Here is a 17,326-nt window from a genome sequence, read left to right as displayed (position 1 = left end):
ACTTCAGCAGTACTGTATCATTTTAATCATTTTAGTCAATAAGATTCTTGCTACGTAAGCTTAACTTTCTGAACATTCGAGACGTGTAGTCCACTTGTCATTCCAATCTCCTTGCATTAGCGTAGCCTCTTCTGTAGCCTGTCAACTATGTGTCTGTCTATCCCTGTTCTCTCCTCTCTGCACAGACCATACAAACGCTCCACACCGCGTGGCCGCGGCCACCCTAATCTGGTGGTCCCAGCGCGCACGACCCACGTGGAGTTCCAGGTCTCCGGTAGCCTCTGGAACTGCCGATCTGCGGCCAACAAGGCAGAGTTCATCTCAGCCTATGCCTCCTTCCAGTCCCTCGACTTCTTGGCACTGACGGAAACATGGATCACCACAGATAACACTGCTACTCCTACTGCTCTCTCTTCGTCCGCCCACGTGTTCTCGCACACCCCGAGAGCTTCTGGTCAGCGGGGTGGTTCTCTCTTTCTCCCCTTACCCATCTGTCTATCGCCTCCTTTGAATTTCATGCTGTCACAGTTACCAGCCCTTTCAAGCTTAACATCTTTATCATTTATCGCCCTCCAGGTCCCCTCGGAGAGTTCATCAATGAGCTTGATGCCTTGATAAGCTCCTTTCCTGAGGACGGCTCACCTCTCACAGTTCTGGGCGACTTTAACCTCCCCACGTCTACCTTTGACTCATTCCTCTCTGCCTCCTCTTCTTTCCACTCCTCTCCTCTTTTGACCTCACCCTCTCACCTTCCCCCTACTCACAAGGCAGGCAATACGCTCAACCTCATCTTTACTAGATGCTTTTCTTCCACTAACCTCATTGCAACTCCCCTCCAAGTCTCCGACCACTACCTTGTATCCTTTTCCCTCTCGCTCTCATCCAACACTTCCCACACTGCCCCTACTCGGATGGTGTCGCGCCGTCCCAACCTTCGCTCTCTCTCCCCCGCTACTCTCTCCTCTTCCATCCTATCATCTCTTCCCTCTGCTCAAACCTTCTCCAACCTATCTCCTGATTCTGCCTCCTCAACCCTCCTCTCCTCCCTTTCTGCATCCTTTGACTCTCTATGTCCCCTATCCTCCAGGCCGGCTCGGTCCTCCCCTCCCGCTCCGTGGCTCGACGACTCATTGCGAGCTCACAGAACAGGGCTCCGGGCAGCCGAGCGGAAATGGAGGAAAACTCGCCTCCCTGCGGACCTGGCATCCTTTCACTCCCTCCTCTCTACATTTTCCTCCTCTGTCTCTGCTGCTAAAGCCACTTTCTACCACTCTAAATTCCAAGCATCTGCCTCTAACCCTAGGAAGCTCTTTGCCACCTTCTCCTCACTCCTGAATCCTCCTCCCCTCCTCCCCTCCTCCCTCTCTGCAGATGACTTCGTCAACCATTTTGAAAAGAAGGTCGACGACATCCGATCCTCGTTTGCTAAGTCAAACGACACCGCTGGTTCTGCTCACACTGCCCTACCCTGTGCTCTGACCTCTTTCCTCTCTCTCCAGATGAAATCTCCGTCTTGTGACGGCCGGCCGCCCAACAACCTGCCCGCTTGACCCTATCCCCTCTCTTTCTCCAGACCATTTCCGAGACCTTCTCCCTTACCTCACCTCGCTCATCAACTCATCCCTGACCGCTGGCTACGTCCCTTCCGTCTTCAAGAGAGCGAGAGTTGCACCCCTTCTGAAAAAACCTACACTCGATCCCTCCGATGTCAACAACTACAGACCAGTATCCCTTCTTTCTTTTCTCCAAAACTCTTGAACGTGCCGTCCTTGGCCAGCTCTCCCGCTATCTCTCTCAGAATGACCTTCTTGATCCAAATCAGTCAGGTTTCAAGACTAGTCATTCAACTGAGACTGCTTTTCTTTGTATCACGGAGGCGCTCCGCACTGCTAAAGCTAACTCTCTCTCCTCTGCTCTCATCCTTCTAGACCTATCGGCTGCCTTCGATACTGTGAACCATCAGATCCTCCTCTCCACCCTCTCCGAGTTGGGCATCTCCGGCGCGGCCCACGCTTGGATTGCGTCCTACCTGACAGGTCGCTCCTACCAGGTGGCGTGGCGAGAATCTGTCTCCTCACCACGCGCTCTCACCACTGGTGTCCCCCAGGGCTCTGTTCTAGGCCCGCTCCTATTCTCGCTATACACCAAAGTCACTTGGCTCTGTCATAACCTCACATGGTCTCTCCTATCATTGCTATGCAGACGACACACAATTAATCTTCTCCTTTCCCCCTTCTGATGACCAGGTGGCGAATCGCATCTCCGCATGTCTGGCAGACATATCAGTGTGGATGATGGATCACCACCTCAAGCTGAACCTCGGCAAGACGGAGCTGCTCTTCCTCCCGGGGAAGGACTGCCCGTTCCATGATCTCGCCATCACGGTTGACAACTCCATTGTGTCCTCCTCCCAGAGCGCTAAGAACCTTGGCGTGATCCTGGACAACACCCTGTCGTTCTCAACTAACATCAAGGCGGTGGCCCGTTCCTGTAGGTTCATGCTCTACAACATCCGCAGAGTACGACCCTGCCTCACACAGGAAGCGGCGCAGGTCCTAATCCAGGCACTTGTCATCTCCCGTCTGGATTACTGCAACTCGCTGTTGGCTGGGCTCCCTGCCTGTGCCATTAAACCCCTACAACTCATCCAGAACGCCGCAGCCCGTCTGGTGTTCAACCTTCCCTCTCACGTCACCCCGCTCCTCCGCTCTCTCCACTGGCTTCCAGTTGAAGCTCGCATCCGCTACAAGACCATGGTGCTTGCCTACGGAGCTGTGAGGGGAACGGCACCTCAGTACCTCCAGGCTCTGATCAGGCCCTACACCCAAACAAGGGCACTGCGTTCATCCACCTCTGGCCTGCTCGCCTCCCTACCACTGAGGAAGTACAGTTCCCGCTCAGCCCAGTCAAAACTGTTCGCTGCTCTGGCCCCCAATGGTGGAACAAACTCCTCACGACGCCAGGACAGCGGAGTCAATCACCACCTTCCGGAGACACCTGAAACCCCACCTCTTTAAGGAATACCTAGGATAGGATAAAGTAATCCTTCTCACCCCCCTTAAAAGATTTAGATGCACTATTGTAAAGTGGCTGTTCCACTGGATGTCATAAGGTGAATGCACCAATTTGTAAGTTGCTCTGGATAAGAGCGTCTGCTAAATGACTTAAATGTTAATGTTAAAATGTAACAATCATTGATTGAGAGAATGATTGAAAATTGCAATAGTTATCTGTCCCAAAACACAGGCACTCATCCTGCTTGCTAACTGTATGCTCACACACACACACACACACACACACACACACACACACACACACACACACACACACACACACACACACACACACACACACACACACACACACACACACACACACACACACACACACACACACACACACACACACTCACACACACATCAGAGAACACAAGAAGATGGCCATCTGGCTGATATGAAAACTGAGCTTTTTAAGTTGTCTCCTTGTTCATTTTCTTCTGTCTTGTCAAAGGCTCCAAGAGACGACAGCAGAACAAACAAGTGACAGAGGGAATGAGGGAAGCACTGGCACCAAACAAAACGCTGTACTAGCCTGGAAATTAACCAACACCCAAATAACCCACAACACTGGACAGGGTGGCTACCTTACTGAGAGGGCACAGACAACATGATAACAGATCAGTTTAACAAACAAAAGCACACTTACCATCCTTATCAGCTCTCCGGAAAATCTGTTAAGACAAAATAGGAGCTCTGCATTAGCGAAGGGTCACGTGAAAAGTGTCAAGACATGAAACATGATAAAACATGCCAAAAAAGGTCAATGATACCATAACACCTAAAAAGATACTAGCTACAGACACGGAGACAGTAAATAAGCCTGCCTGAATGGTTGGTTAAGAGTAAGTGAAAACCCAGTGTAGTCTTGTTTAAAAAGCCTGACCACATTGTGCACTCATGTGTGTAATAGCACAGTTAAGGCTGCAGGGTAGAGTAAGAAAAAGCATTCGTTTGTCACTGGAAAAGCAGTGTTCACACCAGTTTAAAACACTAATACATTTTCTGTAACCATTGTTATATCTGGTGGGGGAAACATATTCATGTGTTGTTTCTTTCTATGCTTTTGAAAGCGGTGAGTGCATTTCATCCATGAATGAGCTTAACAGTATAAAATACTGTAGGTGTTTGTCCTTTGTGCGTTTGTTGATACTATCTATTTGCTTCACCAGATTGATGAGCACTTGAGTAGTTTCAATAAAACAAATCAGGGGTAAATAATTGACCATGAAAATGGACATGTGACTTAGAGAACACACCATACATTACTACGGCTTTATTATGTGACTGCAGATGTTTGAAGCCTTTATAACGAGTCTGTGCCATGTTTATCTTTGGCATCTGAGGGTGAAGTAAGCTGAGCAAAACGTCTTGGGAACCATTTCAGATCAATACCACAATCTTCCACTCCACCCGAAAGGCACTGCTAGAGCACTATTGAAATCATTTAGAAGTGATGGTGTTTGCTGAGCTTAATCGTTTATTTCTTCTGCTATCGGATAATTTCTTTGCGATACAAAGATAAGGGAAAGGAGATCATTTTGAGATCAAACACAAGAGGTGGATGAAATAGTCAGGTTTGAGAGAGAGAGAGAGAGTGAGAGAGAGAGGGAGAGAGGGAGAGAGGGAGAGGGAGAGAGAGAGAGAGAGAGAGAGAGAGAGAGAGAGAGAGAGAGAGAGAGAGAGAGAGAGAGAGAGAGAGAGAGAGAGAGAGAGAGAGAGAGAGAGAGAGAGAAAATGATTGGGGAAATTAGATGGGGAGAGAGAAAGAATTGCAGGTTGACATTTATTGGGATGAGTCTTGTCCTGGAGGCAGAACTGAGAGATTACCGCTAAATGGGCCAGCTGCTAAATCAAAATTTGCTTCATTTTAGATTAGGGTTAGGCATTAGGGTTAGCAGTGTGGTTAATGTTAGTGACCACTCTGCAGAGCTGCCTCAAGAACAAGATTCATGATGTAAAACACTAATGTGCAAAAGAAATACAGGTACCTACTCTCCAGAAATACTCATCCTCACTGACACAACTAGAAAAGGTGCATTAAAATATTACATATTGTGCAAAATGTAAAGCACAATTAAAGCAACAGAAGTGGGGAATAATATGACAAAGGTGGCAGACGTTTGTGTATAGAATTGGCCAATTTTGTGTTGAGGGGCTTGTCTGATCATCCATTTGTCAGGCCTACCAGCATGGTGTCACATAATGTAGGTGACCCAATTTCACTTCGTTTCAGATATTTAAAAAAAACATATTTGACAAAAAAAGGGGACAAACACCAAATGCACACACTGCTCCTCTAAAATATATAGAATGAAAACGACATCAAAGAGTATCACTTACTAAGACAAGTATAAAACAACTAGAGCAGCTCAGTTCCCAGGGGCCAGGGTGTGGTTTGCTACTGTTATCCAGCGGTTGGAACTGGTTCAGGGAACAGAACTGAAAACCGTAAAATATTTTTTACAGAGGAACAGAACCGAGAATGAAAGTGATCAATACTGTTCAAGAACAGAACGGTTATTATGCAGCCTACTTAGCCTACTCAATCACTTTTTATAGCTACTGTTACTACAGGCCCCCTGGGCCATATACAGCATTCCTCACTGAGTTCTCTGAAATCCTATCGGACCTTGTAGTCATGGAAGATAATATTCAAATTTTTGGTGCCTTCAATATTCACGTGGAAAAGTGCACAGAACCAATCCAAAAGGCTTTCAGAGCCACCATCGACTCAGTGGGTTTTGTCCAACTTGTCTCCGAACCTACGCATTGCCACAGTTATACCCTGGAATAAATATTGTGGATCTAAATGTTTTTCCTCATATTCCTGGATTATCAGAAAACCATCTTATTACGTTTGCAATCGCAAGAAATAATCTGCTCAGACCCCAACCAAGGACTATAAAAAGCTGCACTTTAAATTCTTGGACAACCCAAAGATTCCTAGATGCCCTTCCAGACTTCTCCCACCTACCCAAGGACGTTGGAGTTAAAAAATCAGTTAACCTCCTAACCAAGGATCTAAATTTAACCTTGTGTAATATCCTCTAAAAACTAAAAACATTTGTCACAAGAAATTAGCTCCCTGGTATACAGAAAATACCCGAGGCCTGAAGCAAGCTCCCAGAAAATTGGAACAGAAATTACGCTGAATAAAAACAATCCAAAATGTATTTTTGATACAGTCGCAAAGCTAACTAAAAAGCAGCATTCCCCAAGTCCAAGAGAAGATGGCCTTCACTTTTACAGTGATGTATTCATGAACTTCTTCGACGAAAAGATCATGATCCTTAGAAAGCAAATTGCCGATTCCTCTTTGAATCTGCGTATTTCTCCAAAACAAATGTCTTGAGTTTACACAGAACTGCCAGGACCTAAGATAAATGGAGACACTCAAGTTTTTAAAATCCTGTATCTCTTGACACATTCACAAACCTTCCAGTTGCCTACTGGACCCGATTCCAACTAAACCACTGAAAGAGTTACTTGCTGTTCTTGACCCTTCTATGTTGAACATAATAAACGCCTCCCTATCCTCCGGATGCGTACCAAACTCACTAAAAGTGTCAGTAATAAACGCCTCCCTATCCTCCGGATGCGTACCAAACTCACTAAAAGTGTCAGTAATAAACGCCTCCCTATCCTCCGGATGCGTACCAAACTCACTAAAAGTGGCAGTAATAAACGCCTCCCTATCCTCCGGATGCGTACCAAACTCCTCCGGATGCGTACCAAACTCAAAAGTGGCAGTAATAAACGCCTCCCTATCCTCCGGATGCGTACCAAACTCACTAAAAGTGGCAGTAATAAACGCCTCCCTATCCTCCGGATGCGTACCAAACTCACTAAAAGTGGCAGTAATAAACGCCTCCCTATCCTCCGGATGCGTACCAAACTCACTAAAAGTGGCAGTAATAAACGCCTCCCTATCCTCCGGATGCGTACCAAACTCACTAAAAGTGGCAGTAATAAACGCCTCCCCGGATCCTCCGGATGCGTACCAAACTCACTAAAAGTGGCAGTAATAAACGCCTCCCTATCCTCCGGATGCGTACCAAACTCACTAAAAACGCCTCCCTATCCTCCGTGGCAAACTCACTAAAAGTAGTATAAACGCCTCCCTATCCTCCGGATGCGTACCAAACTCACTAAAAGTGGCAGTAATAAACGCCTCCCTATCCTCCGGATGCGTACCAAACTCACTAAAAGTGGCAGTAATAAACGCCTCCCTATCCTCCGGATGCGTACCAAACTCACTAAAAGTGGCAGTAATAAACGCCTCCCTATCCTCCGGATGCGTACCAAACTCACTAAAAGTGGCAGTAATAAACGCCTCCCTATCCTCCGGATGCGTACCAAACTCACTAAAAGTGGCAGTAATAAACGCCTCCCTATCCTCCGGATGCGTACCAAACTCACTAAAAGTGGCAGTAATAAACGCCTCCCTATCCTCCGGATGCGTACCAAACTCACTAAAAGTGGCAAACTCCCTATCCTCCGGAAAAACTCACTAAAAGTGGCAGTAATAAACGCCTCCCTATCCTCCGGATGCGTACCAAACTCACTAAAAGTGTCAGTAATAAACGCCTCCCTATCCTCCGGATGCGTACCAAACTCACTAAAAGTGGCAGTAATAAACGCCTCCCTATCCTCCGGATGCGTACCAAACTCACTAAAAGTGTCAGTAATAAACGCCTCCCTATCCTCCGGATGCGTACCAAACTCACTAAAAGTGGCAGTAATAAACGCCTCCCTATCCTCCGGATGCGTACCAAACTCACTAAAAGTGTCAGTAATAAACGCCTCCCTATCCTCCGGATCCAAACTCACTAAAAGTGGCAGTAATAAACGGATGCGTACAAACTCACTAAAAGTGGCAGTAATAAACGCCTCCCTATCCTCCGGATGCGTACCAAACTCACTAAAAGTGGCAGTAATAAACGCCTCCCTATCCTCCGGATGCGTACCAAACTCACTAAAAGTGGCAGTAATAAACGCCTCCCTATCCTCCGGATGCGTACCAAACTCACTAAAAGTGGCAGTAATAAATCCTCCGCCTCCTCACTAAAAGTGGCAGTAATAAACGCCTCCGGATGCGTACCAAACTCACTAAAAGTGGCAGTAATAAACGCCTCCCTATCCTCCGGATGCGTACCAAACTCACTAAAAGTGGCAGTAATAAACGCCTCCCTATCCTCCGGATGCGTACCAAACTCACTAAAAGTGGCAGTAATAAACGCCTCCCTATCCTCCGGATGCGTACCAAACTCACTAAAAGTGGCAGTAATAAACGCCTCCCTATCCTCCGGATGCGTACCAAACTCACTAAAAGTGGCAGTAATAAACGCCTCCCTATCCTCCGGATGCGTACCAAACTCACTAAAAGTGGCAGTAATAAACGCCTCCCGATCCTCCGGATGCGTACCAAACTCACTAAAAGTGGCAGTAATAAACGCTCCCTATCCTCCGGATGCGTACCAAACTCACTAAAAGTGGCAGTAATAAACGCCTCCCCTCCGGATCCTCACTAAAAGTGGCAGTAATAAACGCCTCCCTATCCTCCGGATGCGTACCAAACTCACTAAAAGTGGCAGTAATAAACGCCTCCCTATCCTCCGGATGCGTACCAAACTCACTAAAAGTGGCAGTAATAAACGCCTCCCTATCCTCCGGATGCGTACCAAACTCACTAAAAGTGGCAGTAATAAACGCCTCCCTATCCTCCGGATGCGTACCAAACTCACTAAAAGTGGCAGTAATAAACGCCTCCCTATCCTCCGGATGCGTACCAAACTCACTAAAAGTGGCAGTAATAAACGCCTCCCTATCCTCCGGATGCGTACCAAACTCACTAAAAGTGGCAGTAATAAACGCCTCCCTATCCTCCGGATGCGTACCAAACTCACTAAAAGTGGCAGTAATAAAGCCTCTCCTGAAAAAGCCAAACCATGACCTGGAAAATGAAAAGGTAATAATGAGAGACAGAGGAAAAGAATGAGAGACATGACAAACAATAAGCAAGAAAATTTGTGAGAAAGAGCGAGGCACAGAATGGTGGGAACAGGGCGAGAGAGAGAGAGGCAGCGTTCTCCCTGACTTTTTTCCTCATTAAGAATGGATGGATCTGTTTTCCCTAGGCAGTCACTGCTGTGTGGAGTAGGGGTGTGGAGGAGAGAAGAAAGGAGAATAATGGGGCTGTAAGAAATACTGTACAAAGAACAGATACTGTGAGTTTTCTCTTCTAATCAGATGGGTTTTCAATACTCACATACCTTTAAATATACAGTAGGTCCTGGAAGTCTCAAGTTTTTGCTATAACGAGTTAGAATACCTAATGATAAGCTGTAGACCATACTACTACCAAGAGAGTTGTCATCTATATTTTTCGTAGCTGCCCACCACAAACCAATGCTGCCATTAAGACCACACTCAACACAAGCAATAAGCAAACAAGAACATGTACATTCAGAGGAAGGGTTTCTCATGGCTGGGGATTTTAATGCAGGGAAACTGAAATCTATTTTACCTCATGTTTTACCAGCATGTACATAAGTACATTTTCATTTACATAAGTATTCAGACCATTTGCTATGATACTTGAAATTGAGCTCAGGTGCATCCTTTCCATTGATCATCCAACAGATGTTTCTTGACCTTGATTGTCATCCACCTGTGGTAAATTCAAATGATTGGACATAATTTTGAAAGGCACACACAGATAAAAAAACCAAGCCATGAGGTCAAACAAATTGTCCGTAGAGCTCCGAGACAGGATTGTGTCTAGGCACAGATCTGGGGAAGGGTACCAAAAAATATCTGTAGCATTGAAGGTCCCCAAGAACACAGTGGCCTCCATCATTCTTAAATTGAAGAAGTTTGGAACCACCAATACTCTTCCTAAAGTTCCTCTGTGGAGATGGGAGAACCTTCCAGAAGGACAACCATCTCAGCAGCACTCTACCAATCAGGCCTTTATGGTTGTGATCAGACAGAAGCCAAGTCTCTGATTGTCCTTGAGCCTGGAATTAAACCCGATTGAACATATCTGGAGAGACCTGAAAATAGCTATGCAGATCTGCAGAGAAGAATGGGCGAAACTCCCTGAATACTGGTGTGCCAAGCTTGTAGGGTCATGCCCAAGAAGACCCAAGGCTGTAATCTCTGCCAAAGATGCTTCAACAAAGTACGGAGTAAAGGGTCTGAATACTTATGTAAATGTGATATTTCCGTATTTTTTATTTTTTATTTCTAAAAACCTGTTTTTGCAGTGTCATTATGGGGTATTGTGTGTAGATTGCTGAGGATTTAAAAAATATATATATTTTAGAATAAGGCTGCAATGTAACAAAATGTAAAGAAAAAAGTCAAGGGGTCTGAATACTTTCCGAATGCACTCTCCACTGCTGCTACTGTCTATTAACTATCCTGTTCACTTTATCCCTACCTATATGTACATACAATAGCTACCTCAATTACCACCTACCCCTGCACATCGACTCGGTAGTGGTATTCCCTGTAAATAGCCATGTTATTTTATTTTTTATTCGTTGTTGTTATTCATTGTGTATTTATTCCTCATATTTTTGTTTTGTATCTTTAACTCTGCATTGTTGGAAAATAACATGTAAGTAAGCATTTCACTGTTCTACACCAGCATGTGACAAATATATATATATATTTAATATATATATATATATATATATATATTTAAATCCTGGCACATAGCAAGCAATAAATAATATTAATTAATACCATATGTTTGTCCTTCAAAAAGAGATAACATGCAATTAAAGCAAGTAGTAAAGTCTGGTATGGCTGAGGCTAAAAACGGTGCAAATGACAACAACATTTACATTTCATGGTCAATGATCCAACTAAAATCTTCTGTAAATGTCACTTGCTGGATCTATATGGACAGTTTAATTAAAAACCTTCAATAATCACCTCTAAGTCACTCACAGAGCTAGAATGTCCTAGAGCAATACACTACATCGACAGGCAAATGCAGAAGCAAACTACATTGCTAATACTGTATATCTAGTATACTGTATGAGGCTGCATTGTCATTCAGTGTACACTAGGTGCAGTCAAGACTTTATACAGTATCAGCTGTGCAATTTATTGTGAACTTAAAAGTGGGCTCAGCAGAGAATGTCTGGTTTTAAATGGCCACCCTGTACAACTCCGTCTCTCTCACTTTCATATACTGAGTATTCTCTCTCCCCTCACCTCACTCTCTTTTTCTCTTGCTCTCTCTCATGCGCGTGTGCGCACACACGCACGCACGCACGCACGCACGCACGCACGCACGCACGCACGCGCACGCACACACACACACACACACACACACACACACACACACACACACACACACACACACACACACACACACACACCACAGTCACACACACACCACAGTCACAGTCACACACCACAGTCACAGTCACACACACACACCACAGTCACACACACACACACACACACACACACACACACACACACACACACACACACACACACACACACACACACACACACACACACACACACACACACACACACACATACACACACACACACACACACACACACACAGTCACACACACACCACAGTCACACACATACACACCACAGTCACATTCACACACACCCACTAGGATACTTCTACTCCTCTGGTCTCCTATAATCAGTTTCCATGCACCACTTCTTTATCATCTTATCTGGGTCTGGGTCTTGGTCTAAAAGTGAACTAGTTTCTCTCACTCTCAGGTTTGTTTTATCCATTAAAGCAATATGTAGATCCCTAGAGAAACGAGCATCAGATACACATAAAGCAATTATGACTAATACTATGGCAACACTTTGACCTATTAAATCAACACTGCTGAGACCAACTTCAGCAGCCTACCCGACAGTGTAGACTAATTGCTGGGTACACTGCAAAATCATAATAAATTATAAAAAATAAGATATGACTGTCAAAGATGTGCTAGTGCATGGTAAAGACAAGATGTCTGACTATCAGTCATATATTAATCTATAGCTCTTTATAAGATTTTTAATTAAGACAACATTTAAAGATGCACTATGCAGAAATCCCTCTGCCATTTCCTGGTTGTTAATTTTCTAATAGTTTGCCTAATTTCAGTTTGTGACAAAACAAGCAAGTATAGTTTAAAGAATCATTGCACCTAAACCTCTTGTCAAATATATTTTTCACGACTAAAAATATTGTATTTTCAGCTGTTTGAAGCTGGTGTACAAAACTGAAGGTAAAAGACCAAAAACGTAACTTAAGAACAGGAAGCATAGAATTAGCGCACCTATAACATATCTACCACTTCTTAAACTTGATTTCAATAAGAATGACAAATCTATAAATCCCATTTGTCCGGGTCTCTCAAACAGTTGATCATTGTAGCTTTAAATTACTGTATATGCATGCTGTGGAATCAAAGGCCAATTATGTAACAAACTGCACACATGTAGGAGCATTTACATCTATTGATATCAATTTGGAGCATGGATAAAAACCTTTTTTGAATTGTTTAAAAAAAAATGTAACCTTTATTTAACTAGGCAACAAAATTAATAACAATTTATCATTTACAATGACGGCCTACCCCGGCCAAACCTGGACGACGTTGGGCCAATTGTGCGCCGCCCTACGGGACTCCCAATCACTGTCGGATGTGATACATATTCTAGGATGTATAGCCTATAAAACACCACTCAAATGTGGGGGGACGTAACTCTGAGTAGCCTATTTGATTTGTTTATGGGTGCTTAGAATTATTCCACTATTTATGGAAAATATGGGCCAGATAGGCCTACTGATTACAGAGAAACTTTATTTTCAAGATATTTATAGTGAGTGCATGTGTATTCAGAGAAGCTAGAATTAATGTACAGTATTTGCACAACATTGAGGATGATCTTTGAGCGTAAGTGCGCACTGAATTAAAATTGGACTTTCTCCCGCAAACTATTCCACCTCAGCTACCATATTAACGAATCATGTGCAGGTAAGATGTCTGGTAACCCTACAATCAAGTTAGCGATACCTACATCCAATATAACAGAGATGCCTTTCCGTGGCTCTGGTGCGAAGAACTGCTCTTGGGCAACCGACGCCTCCTCCTTCGCGTATTCCCGGGTAGAGATGCTTTTGTTGTCGCTCATCTTGGTGACTATCCAGCGGACGAGCCCGTCAATTGCACCGGGCTGGGCGCCGCTGTTTCCGGACTGTGCAGCCGTTGCTGACTCGCTGTCCTGGTCCACGGGTTTTGGGTGCTCTTTGCTGTCCTGAGCCCGGAGTTTCGGTTGTTCTTTTTGGAGCAGTTTATGGACACCGTCCCTGCAGTAGCGCGCTGCTTGCTCACACATCCTTTTGCACCGGAGCGTTCATGCTGAGCGCTATGGGGCCAATCCCTCCCTCCTCTCTTACATCATCATCGACCCTCCGAACATCTCCGAAAACACACCTCTCCTCAACATCACTTCAAACTTTAAGAGGGTTAGTGGACTATTCCAGGTGACTGTCTGTTGATGCCGTGGCAATATTCGATTAAACTAATGAGCATCTTGCCTGATACAGGTCTACTTGCTTAAATATATGAGAAGTTATTGTATATGTAGAAGTTATTGTAAAGAAATGTAAGTAAACGTGTTGAGAGACATTGTACAAAGTGGACTGAAGCATCATGAATTAAGTTAAAGAAAAGTATATGAGTCCTTACAACACTACCTCTAACAGATCTCTATCAGTTGTGGGGCAAATTAATCAAGTCACTAGCTAACTACGTTTCCATTAGGATAGTGGCATGGTTGAGTGGGGTGGTGTCACCCAGTGTATGTGGTTCATTAATTAAGCCACTGATTAGGCCCCCTGTTGCATTCATAATCTCTGCTAGATGAAAAGTTTGGCTGATGATGATCAGAGACATTGGGCCTCACCATAGAGCGCAGAATTCCCCACCTACATGTTTCATCTGAGCCCCTCTAAATTTTGAGGAATGTCCCTCATTACTAGTGTGTGATGTGTGCAACTATAAAGGCCCATGCAGGATAACCTTTGTGAGTTGAAAGACTCCCTGGTCCTGCCCTTTTCAGAGAGGTGATTAAGTCATTCCAGGCCCCTCTCTTTAATTAGCCAAATCCACCAGAGTAGGAAGAATGCTCTGCCTTTAGAAATATTTAGATATAATTATTGCCATTTTAATGTGTGGCATAAAACTGCATATGGAAATCCTCCACAGCAGTTGAGGAGGAACCCATTCTTAGAGGAAGTCTTGCCTCAGGCGACTAGAAGTGCATCCATCCGCCTCTGGTCTGACAGAAGGCCTGATGCCCATCAGAGCACAGCCAGTCAGACCTGGCTGGGTTACACTAAATGGATCTCAACAGGACTTCTGTTTATGTGACTCTGGTTACTTGAGCTTCATCTGCCTCCTTGCTACCCTACACAGATCAGGCAAACAAGCCCAATACAGGCAGCCCAGCATACACAGGCCTCTCCTATGGTCAGGCCCAGATAGATGTGATGCCCCTTAGCAAAGAGCTCGGAGTGTTCCATAGAGGAGAGAGAGAGCTCCTTCACCGGATCATCTTATCTGTCTACTCTGATTACAGTTCAGCTGCATCATAACTGCTAGCCAGTTTCAAACCGACAATCATAAACACAACACATGTCCTTTCTGTCAAAACTGTTCATCCTCTTCTGGTCACCGCCTTCTATTGAGACCGCACAAGATAGGGGTATCAAGAACAATCTGATCATATAACAAGCCCATCAAATAGACCCACAGGCTATGCAGTGGGGGTGGGAGGGAGACATACAGTGGGAAAGTGGTGGTTATTCCATCCATCCCTATTGAGCCGATAGCCTACACAGCACAGCCCACAGTACTAAGTTAGTTCTGGCAGAGGGACTGCTTGACACGGCAGAAAAGAAACAGGGGATTCATGATCCTGTGAAAAATGAAAGAACAATTTGAATTCCGTGGTTAGGAAAAAGAGCCAATATATGTACGTGTCTGTACAATGCCCTCCCACTCCCTCATTAAAGCTCTCCTACTCACCAGATTAAAAGCTCTGCCAGGAGACTTCAAACCCCTGCGCAATATTTAAATATGAAAGAATTTACAACTCATTGATTGAGAGAATGAGGGAAAATTGCAATAGTTATCTGTCCCAAAACACAGGCACTCATCCTGCTTGCTAATTGTATGCTCACACACACACACACACAAGCACACACACACACACACACACACACACACACACACACACACACACACACACACACACACACACACACACACACACACACACACACACACACACACACACACACACACACACACACACACACACTCGCTCTCTCTCGTTCTGACACACCTATTCAACTGCTGTTTATGCAAATCGAAACTCTTTTTATATTTCATGCATCTTGAACACCCATCCTGTTCCCACAAATGAATGTAGGAAGTCACTGGTGCTGACACATAATGATTGCTATTTGGAGGAGTAAGTGCTCTCCCTAGTGGCTCTGAGAGGGACATGATCTAGAAGAGATAAAATCCAACAGAGCTCATACGATAGACCATTTCTGCTATAAATATATTTATTATTTACTCTCACAATGTATAAATCTCCTAAGGCTTTATAAATAGGACAACAACACATTCTTATTTGTAAAATCAACAACTAAATGTGATTACTGTAGCCTACTGATTTAAAACACATTCAACAAATATGATTCTGTGCTAAAAGTACAAATGTAAGTGCAACAGAAGAAAAACACCCATCTATATGACATTTATTAGCTTGACATTTGCTTAAAACTATATCAGTGTGGAGTAAACATATTGTAGTATCAACCACATTGTGCATTGGACTGTAGATACTGTATAGAAGAGGTTCACCCTCCTCTAGGAGGTCTTGTCCCTCTGGGCCAGCTCAGGGCAGTAGCCCTTCAGGTAGAAGACCCAGGAGATGCTCTGGCCGTGGCCCTCGGAGCGCGGGCTGGAGATGGTCAGCTTACCACTGCAGGGCCCTCGGGAGCCAGGGGGAGGCCCCTCGAACATAACAAGAATGTTGTGGGTCTTCTTGGACCGGATGGTCTCCACGCCCTTCACAGTGAAGGATGGGCTGTCCACCTGGAAGGAGAAGGCTGTGGTCTGGACAAACACATTCTTAAAGGGGATGGACACGCTGGATCCGGCGCGGATGGTGAAGGGGCCCTGGGCTTTGGGAGGGGTGCAGCACCCAAAGAGAGGGAACATGTATTCTCCTCCAAACCCTGAGGAGAGGGTGAGCATGCCATGGATCTCTCCCAACTGACAGGGCTCAAAGTAAACCTCCAGGCTGATGTCTGTGCCTGCCTGGTAGCCAGCTGCAGCGTTGATGTTCTTCTCCACAATGAAGTCAGGACTGTCCGTCTAAGAGAGATATCATATCATCAGAGACATAATTTTATGATCATGCATTCCCCGAGATAATGAATTAAACCTATAATGGAAATGCTATAGCTTGTATTGTCCAACGTCTACAAGATATTCTATAAAAAGTACAATTTGTAGAGAAAGGCAGTAAGACAACAGATTTCCAGGTAACAGTGGTCATCAAGCATGAGCAGTGTGCTTGGATGTGTGGGTAAATGATTGCAGGTGGATCCAGTACCTTGCAGGCATACTCTGCCTTGACGCGGGAGTAGTTGGTAAACTTGGCAGAGACGGAGTGTCCGCTGCCCAGCGGAGCACGGAAGTAGAGCGGTTTCTCATGCGACGCTGGCAGGGCTTTCAGCAACAGCTCATAGTGGAAGTAGCCCAACTCTCCATTATGAAGAATGAGACGAGCAGTGGATTCGCCCGCACGCAGCGGCTGGTACTCAAATGAAAGAGTGGCCTGCGATTTAAATAAAACCAAACAAAAATGGAACAATCAAGCATTGGTTAGATACAGTGAATATGCTTAGGAAAAGCAATCATAGTCAAGATAATAGATGAAGTCAGGTGCGTGCAGACCCACCTTGGAGAGTGCAGGCGTAGAGAGCTGTGGAGGCACACTGACGTCTGGGCTGCGGCACTCAGCACTGAAGAACAGGCTAATGGGGAGGGGGTTCTCCACCCTGACAGAGGCAGAGGCTGTCTGGCGCACCGGAGTCACCATTTCTATGGTGCTGATGACACCCGGCGCTGTGGCCTTGAAGTTCAGGTAGTAGAACAGGTACTCCCCTGTAGACTCATTACGGAATGTCACCTGGA

The 17,326-nt window shown here is 45.1% G+C and overlaps 2 protein-coding genes across 4 annotated transcripts in view; both read right to left on the bottom strand.

The window, feature by feature from the left end:
- necab2 (N-terminal EF-hand calcium binding protein 2) overlaps positions 1–13,545 on the bottom strand; it is a 127,228-nt gene extending 113,683 nt beyond the window's left edge. Inside the window, exons 1-2 of one of the 2 annotated variants that reach the window (XM_035798617.2) lie at positions 13,128–13,545; positions 3,706–3,730 (exon numbers count right to left, since the gene is read on the bottom strand). In XM_035798617.2, the coding sequence (XP_035654510.1) occupies positions 3,706–3,730; positions 13,128–13,445 (343 nt within the window). In that variant the 5' untranslated portion in view covers positions 13,446–13,545. The remainder of the gene's footprint in view (positions 1–3,705; positions 3,731–13,127) is intronic. The other variant, XM_035798616.2, reaches the window with a different exon arrangement.
- Positions 13,546–15,671: 2,126 nt separating this feature from the next.
- hydin (HYDIN axonemal central pair apparatus protein) overlaps positions 15,672–17,326 on the bottom strand; it is a 66,757-nt gene continuing 65,102 nt past the window's right edge. For both annotated transcript variants that reach the window (XM_035798611.2, XM_035798612.2), the window contains exons 83-85: positions 17,091–17,321; positions 16,743–16,967; positions 15,672–16,501 (exon numbers count right to left, since the gene is read on the bottom strand). In XM_035798611.2, coding sequence (XP_035654504.1) covers positions 15,992–16,501; positions 16,743–16,967; positions 17,091–17,321 — 966 coding nt within the window. In that variant the 3' untranslated portion in view covers positions 15,672–15,991. The remainder of the gene's footprint in view (positions 16,502–16,742; positions 16,968–17,090; positions 17,322–17,326) is intronic.

Source organism: Oncorhynchus keta, chromosome 22 (assembly GCF_023373465.1).
Source record: "Oncorhynchus keta strain PuntledgeMale-10-30-2019 chromosome 22, Oket_V2, whole genome shotgun sequence".
Classification (NCBI taxonomy): Eukaryota; Metazoa; Chordata; class Actinopteri; order Salmoniformes; family Salmonidae; genus Oncorhynchus; species Oncorhynchus keta.
Note: the sequence above shows the minus strand (reverse complement) of the source record. Positions and strands in the feature narration are given on the sequence as shown.